The sequence below is a fragment of the Littorina saxatilis genome, linkage group LG15 (genome assembly GCF_037325665.1).
Source record: "Littorina saxatilis isolate snail1 linkage group LG15, US_GU_Lsax_2.0, whole genome shotgun sequence".
Lineage (NCBI taxonomy): Eukaryota > Metazoa > Mollusca > Gastropoda > Littorinimorpha > Littorinidae > Littorina > Littorina saxatilis.
Window position 1 is genome coordinate 11,862,058 of NC_090259.1, and position 7,284 is coordinate 11,869,341.

Genomic DNA, 7,284 nt, shown 5'->3' on the forward strand with positions numbered 1-7,284 from the left:
TAAGTGTGCCATGCTGGGTGGTCTTTAGATAGGAACGGGTTAGGGGTGATAAAAGGGATTTGTTTGGTTTTGGGTGGGATTTCTGTTAGATTGTGTGTTATATATTATATTGGCAATTGCTAAATTGATAAGGACAAAAGTACAGGATTTATCACATCACACATGTTGCTTGTGTTCTTGTAATCAAATTAATGGAAGAATGGCCGGATATGAGAAACTACCCATGCCCACCAATGCAAAATTTAAAAGAAAAGCAGACCGCGAATTTTGATGGCAATGACACTTAATTGTCACTGATGTTCAAGTTAGCTGTTGCATATAAAAAGGAGGGGTGGGGGGCAGTAGGAGAATGTGTATGTGTGTTCAGACACTATAGTCACATTTTTGTCATTCACTGACATGACACCAAAGTACTTTTCTTTCAGTCCTTTGTTTCTTAGTGGTTTTTTTTTAAATTTTAGTTTCTAAACATTTATGTTAGACCAGATGAATACCCGCTTCGCCGGGTACCCGGCTTCGCCGGGAAGAAGTAGAGCCGAATACCCGGCTTCGTCGGGGACCCGGCTTTACCGGGTACGAAGGAAGGGAAATAAACGCGCAAAACACTGGGGAAGATAAGGAAGAGTTACTGGGAATGGATGTACAGAAAAACCAAAATCGGTTCAGCGCTGTGCGCTGAGAGCACGTGTTGAGAATTTTCATCGACCAGATTGTGTTTTGGGTCTACCTGAATATGCCCACCAGATTTGAAGCAGATCCATCGAGAACTTTAGCCGTGCATCGCGAAGTGACCGACAGACAGACAGACAGACAGACACAGACAAGTCGTATATAGGCCCATTGCAGAAACTCAAGTTAACAACAGCATTTCTACTCGGCGCGCGCGGTATGAGAATCACGGGTCGTAACTCTCTGGAATTGGTCATCCGCCGCCATGTTGGATGCCTTGCACGATCTCTGACAGTGCTTGAGCGTTGGGTGGCGACTCGACAAAAGTGAAAATGACACGTTGTGTGGCCAAAAACTGCAGTCAGCAGGCACACTTTAGGATCCCTAAAGTTGTTTACCATCAGGGTGACAACTGGAAGGAAGTTACTGAGCGGAGAAGACGATTATAACTGGTTATTTTTTGCTGTGTGCAGTGCGCTAATCAACAATTGTCCATCGGTTGTGCCTTTAGGGTGAACACTGTGATAGGATGCTTTGAAAATTATACTTTGCAGTAGTTACCTGAGCTGCATTGTACCTCATTTGCCTGTCTTGAGAGCTTTATCTTGTGAATTTTGGTGCACTGTCTGCATGATAATTCAGTTCAGATAAAGAATAAATAAATGAATATAAGAATGTATTCTTGCTTTACTTTTTTATATTTAGTCAAGTTTTGACTAAATATTTTAACATCGAGGGGGAATCGAAACGAGGGTCGTGGTGTATGTGCGTGTGTGTGTGTGTGTGTGTCTGTGTGTGTGTGTGTGTGTGTGTAGAGCGATTCAGACTAAACTACTGGACCGATCTTTATGAAATTTGACATGAGAGTTCCTGGGTATGAAATCCCCGAACGTTTTTTTTTATTTTTTTGATAAATGTCTTTGATGACGTCATATCCGGCTTTTCGTGAAAGTTGAGGCGGCACTGTCACGCCCTCATTTTTCAACCAAATTGGTTGAAATTTTGGTCAAGTAATCTTCGACGAAGCCCGGACTTCGGTATTGCATTTCAGCTTGGTGGCTTAAAAATTAATTAATGACTTTGGTCATTAAAAATCTGAAAATTGTAAAAAAAAATAAAAATTTATAAAACGATCCAAATTTACGTTTATCTTATTTTTCATCATTTGCTGATTCCAAAAACATATAAATATGTTATATTCGGATTAAAAACAAGCTCTGAAAATTAAATATATAAAAATTATTATCAAAATTAAATTGTCCAAATCAATTTAAAAACACTTTCATCTTATTCCTTGTCGGTTCCTGATTCCAAAAACATATAGATATGATATGTTTGGATTAAAAACACGCTCAGAAAGTTAAAACAAAGAGAGGTACAGAAAAGCGTGCTATCCTTCTTAGCGCAACTACTACCCCGCTCTTCTTGTCAATTTCACTGCCTTTGCCATGAGCGGTGGACTGACGATGCTACGAGTATACGGTCTTGCTGAAAAATGGCATTGCGTTCAGTTTCATTCTGTGAGTTCGACAGCTACTTGACTAAATATTGTATTTTCGCCTTACGCGACTTGTTATGTTGTGCTGTTGTGTTAAAAAGGCAGATCCCCTTTGGACTCATGCATGCACAGTTTTCTTCATTTTGTCTGCATACACAGTGAAATACGCAAAAAGAACAAGAGTGCAATGAAGAAAACTAACAAAGACGGCATCCAATATGGCGGCGCGAAGAGAGTATGAGCGGAGTTAGGCTAAAGCTAGCCGATCTATTTGATAACGTCACGCCGAGTAAGAAGAATGAATTGGACCTATAGATATAGAAGCAATCTTATTAGCTGGTGAATTTTTTTTCTGCAGATGTCATATTCAATACAAATTAATGAAGATGAACACTAATTTCTTTTTCTTCTCCAGTGCCTGATGACAGGCCTCATGTTCCATCAACCAACAGACCACATCAAATACCTCATCGAGTGTTTGGAGAAGGTCAAGGCCAAAGGTCAAGACGAGCTGCGATGGAACATGTTCATCGAGATGCAGAGGTCAAAGACCCCTCTCCCTCCCATCACCCCCAGCAACGGCCGCCGACCAATGTCCCGCGAGCGCTCCATGACACCAAAAGGTACCACCCTATTTTCGGGCCTATAAGTACAAGGCGCTTTGTTGTAAAAGGCCTCACACTGAATTACATTTTGGGCTTGTGAGTGTGTTGTCTAAAGTGCATTTGAGTTATTATACAGTACATTTGCATTTAAAACTAATTACACTGCGTAGATGCTGAAAGTAAAATTTGTGTAAGCTTTAGGGGGGGGGGGGGGGGGGGGTTAAATCAAGAGAGTTATTAATGTGAATGATTGTATCAATAGTTTTTGCTTTGATCTTTCAGAAATGTTACTGGTGCATTTTTGTTTTACATGTACATGTAATTTGCTAAACTCTCTTTTGACTGTAATTGTGACGAAGAAACACCTGACTCTGCTTAAATATAAATTGTATGACCCACTGTAAAATGTTTTGCTTACTGTAAAACTGTGTTTTTATAACAGTTCTCTTCCCTGCTCGTGTAAGATTTAAAAACTTCAACAAGATTATAAAATTAAGTGTGTGTTGAAGACAGTCAATGCGCTAACGCAGTACTTGTTTTCTTTTTCTTAACATTCGTTCTTTCAAGGAATAAAATGAAAGAGTTGTAGGTAATAACATCAACAAGAAGTAGAAAAAAAAACATTGCACTGTGTGGACGTGTTGTTTTCTCACTGTGACTTTTACTTTTCTATTTTCCACTCTCTTCAAGATGTCGAGGCAAAGGAAAATGAAGTTGATGGAACTTCTCAGGGTGAGAACGGCTAGCAGTCTAAGCTCAAATCGCTCTGCCCAATATGCTTTTAATCAGAATCTTGTCCATTTATTTATTCCGAGTTTTCAGCTGATTTTGCTTTTTCTGTACAGTGGAGACCTCCAAAAATCTGAGAAAGTAAGGTCTTAAAAAGGAGCTTATAATTAACAGAGGTTATGAATAGAAAATTAAAAGACAAGGCCTTACAAGGGGTTATTTCTTAATTGGGGCAAAGAGAGAGGGAGAGAGAGAGGGGGGGGGGGGGTTAAGACAGAGAGGTCTCTCAAGAAAGCGTAAGGATGCAAAGCTGCTGTGCAGTTCGGTCAGTTATTTCATTACAGTTTGTTCCTATCGGTGGCGGGGGGGGGGGGGGGGGGGGTGCAGAAGGGTGTTCAATTGGGGTTTCCACTAAATTTAGTAGGTTGATGTCTATTCAAATGTGTCTACTTAAACTTGTACCTTTACATTCCCAAATCTTATTTTCTAATCAAAGTTTATGTGTCACAATTTCAGAGGAGAATTCTACAGAGCCTCGTGTGGCAACACCTCTGCCCCCTATTGGAGACAAGGGCATCCCTGACGTACCCGTCATCTTCCTCATGGGTATGCACATTCTCAATGTTCACGTCACTGTATGTGCATGTTTAATGTGTGCTTGAACTTGAGATTGTTAGTCTTGTTTGTTTTTTGATTATTTGATTTTTTTTGCATTCACTTTTGTTAGAGAAAATGAAGTTTAATACAGCTTAATGCTGATGTTAATGTCATAAATGTTGAAGCTGTTAGATTTATTTGCATGTGTGACCAAGTGTACGAAGCAGTCAAAATACCATTAGAGGCAAAGCCAGTCGCAGTGTTCAGGCTGAATCAATTAACACTTTCTACCCCACCCATGTTGACCAAGTTTTTTTTAGCTGAGACGAGCGGTGCTGCAGCAGGTCACTCAGAATTGTGATAACTGGGGCGGGGATATAGCTCAGTTGGTAGCGCGCTGGATTTGTATTCAGTTGGCCGCTGTCAGCGCGAGTTCGATCCCAGGTTCGGCGGAAATTTATTTCACAGAGTCAACTTTGTGTGCAGACTCTCTTCGGTGTCCGAACCACCCCCCGTGTATACTACATTGGGTGTGCACGTTAAAGATCCCACGATTGACAAAAGGGTCTTTCCTGGCAAAATTGCTTAGGCACAATTAATAATTGTCTACCATACCCGTGTGACTTGGAATAAGGCCGTGAAAGGTAAATATGCGCCGACATGGCTGCAATCTACTGGCCGTATAAAATTTCATCTCACACGGCATCACTGCACAGCGCCTAGAACTGTACCCACGGAATATGCGCGATATAAGCCTCATTGATTGATTGATTGATTGATAACTGTGTAGTAACTGTGTATCAACACGCTGGAATGCAGGCGTTAGATGGACGTTACAGGAAGCGACTGAAACTAACAGTCTGAGCGATATATCCGTACCTGGTCAGATAAAGCCATATGAGTGGGTACGGATATATCCGTACCTGGGAGACACTGAGTTAAGCCCTATCAAAATCTGCCATGTGAACTCAAAGGTTGGTGAGACCATATACCAGGAGACAACAGCATTCAGACCCTATCTATCACAAACAGCTCTCTACAATCAACAGGTCTAACTGGCAGTCACGGAACTATTGAACTATAAATAGTTCAGGGCTGGCAGACAACTCTGCAGAGTAGCTGGTGTGAAAGGGGGACTACTGCATCACCCTGTCACATCACTTACTTAGTCACAGTTCTATGCTGATTGTTCCTTTCTCACTGTTAATTTTTCGTATGTATACAGATGAACTGGCTTCTTACATAATAATAGTAAAATGAGAAAGGAAACATGCTTACATTGACTGACTGACTAATTAGTTTTAACATCCTCTTAGGACAAATTGGCCTATCTTGGGACAGGTAGGGTTAAGGCCAAAATTTTTTTTAAAAGTCTGTTTACGGTAACATAGGCCAAAAAAATAGGGTCGGTAGGTCGGGAATTTTTTTTTGTTTTTTTTTGTTCCCCCCCAACCATATTTTTAAGTTATTTTGCAAAAAAACAAGACTTTTTTTCTTTTTTTTCTTTCCAAATGCCAAAAAAAAGTCTAGGGTCGCGCGAAAAAATAGGGTCGGTCGGGATACCGTAAACAGACTATTTTTTTGTGTGTGCCTAATAAGCTATGTGGGGGAACAAAACACTGGACAGACGTGCAAACATAGAACACATATGATCGTGTTATAGTTCTGGAAAGCTGTTGTTGCGAACTCACATTGGTCCCAAATAGCCATTGAGGCTGTGGAGTTGATAGAAAAACAATAACCAACCAACTAATAGCACAAAATAAATCTGTTCTTTCAGGAGGCCCAGGCAGTGGCAAATCCACACAGGCCGAGATGCTTATGATGAAGTACCCGGGGTGGGTAACCATTGCCATGGGAGAACTGCTGAGGCAGGAGATTGCTCAGAGAGGGGCGGCTGATGCCAAGTGGAAAATGGTCGGCGACCTTATGTCCAAGGGTGAGATGGTGCCAGAGGTAACAATGTTTTTTGTCCTTATTTTATTTTATTTAATTTCAACTTATTTTATTTTAATTTATTTCAATTTATTTTATTTTATTTTATTTTATTTTATTTTATTTTATTTTATTTTATTTATTTTGTTTTATTTATTTTATTTTATTTTATTTTATTTAGTTGGAGTAGTTGGGGCAGGGAAGAGATTGGAAGGATGAAAGCAAACTGTGAAAGATTAATTGTTGTGTGAATGAATTGGGGACTTGCATGTAAGTATCAGTGATGTTACAATCAATCAATCAATCAATCAATCAATCAATCAATCGCGCATATTTTTTTTTAAATTTTTTATTTTATGCAATTTATATCGCGCACATATTCAAGGCGCAGGGATTTATTTATGCCGTGTGAGATGGAATGTTTTTACACAATACATCACGCATTCACATCCGCCAGCAGATCGCAGCCATTTCGGCGCATATCCTACTTTTCACGGCCTATTATTCCAAGTCACACGGGTATTTTGGTGGACATTTTTATCTATGCCTATACAATTTTGCCAGGAAAGACGCTTTTGTCAATCGTGGGATCTTTAACGTGCACACCCCAATGTAGTGTACACGAAGGGACCTCCGTTTTTCGTCTCATCCGAAAGACTAGCACTTGAACCCACCACCTAGGTTAGGAAAGGGGGGAGAAAATTGCTAACGCCCTGACCCAGGGTCGAACTCGCAACCTCTCGCAAGTGCGTTACCACTCGGCCACCCAGTTCTGTTACAATTAAACTAAGGAGAGGTTCAGTGTTTTAAAGCAGTGCTAATCTAAAATGATTGTTTATTAAGTTTGCCATGTATTTACGATCATGAATGCCAAAAAAAAGAGAGAGAGAGAGGGGGAGAGGGAGAGGGAGGGATAGAGAGGGTGCATAGTCTCTCAAGAAAGCTTATGAATGCGAAGCTGCTGTGTATTTTGGTCAGTTATTTCATGACGGTTTGTCCCTACCAGGATGTTGTGGACACCCTGCTCCTGACCAAGATGAAGGCGTCCCACAATGCAGATGGCTTCATCATCCAGGGCTTCCCTCGGGACATGGAGCAGGCACATCAGTATGACAAACTGGTGAGTTTTGTCACGCTTCGTTGTACATAAGCTCCGTACCTTTCACTGTAGAGTTTCCTGCATTTGTCCAAGACTGTCAACAGGTGTTGGGAATGTTGATGGTCTTATTTGTATTATATATTATGTTTTTG

The 7,284-nt window shown here is 40.6% G+C and overlaps 1 protein-coding gene across 4 annotated transcripts in view; it reads left to right on the forward strand.

Moving 5' to 3' along the window:
- Positions 1-7,284, forward strand: part of LOC138948559 (uncharacterized) — a 100,547-nt gene that overhangs the window by 893 nt on the left and 92,370 nt on the right. For 3 of the 4 annotated variants that reach the window (XM_070320118.1, XM_070320121.1, XM_070320119.1), the window contains exons 2-6: positions 2,583-2,790; positions 3,463-3,504; positions 4,018-4,107; positions 5,879-6,054; positions 7,040-7,153. In XM_070320118.1, the coding sequence (XP_070176219.1) occupies positions 2,583-2,790; positions 3,463-3,504; positions 4,018-4,107; positions 5,879-6,054; positions 7,040-7,153 (630 nt within the window). The remainder of the gene's footprint in view (positions 1-2,582; positions 2,791-3,462; positions 3,505-4,017; positions 4,108-5,878; positions 6,055-7,039; positions 7,154-7,284) is intronic. The other variant, XM_070320120.1, reaches the window with a different exon arrangement.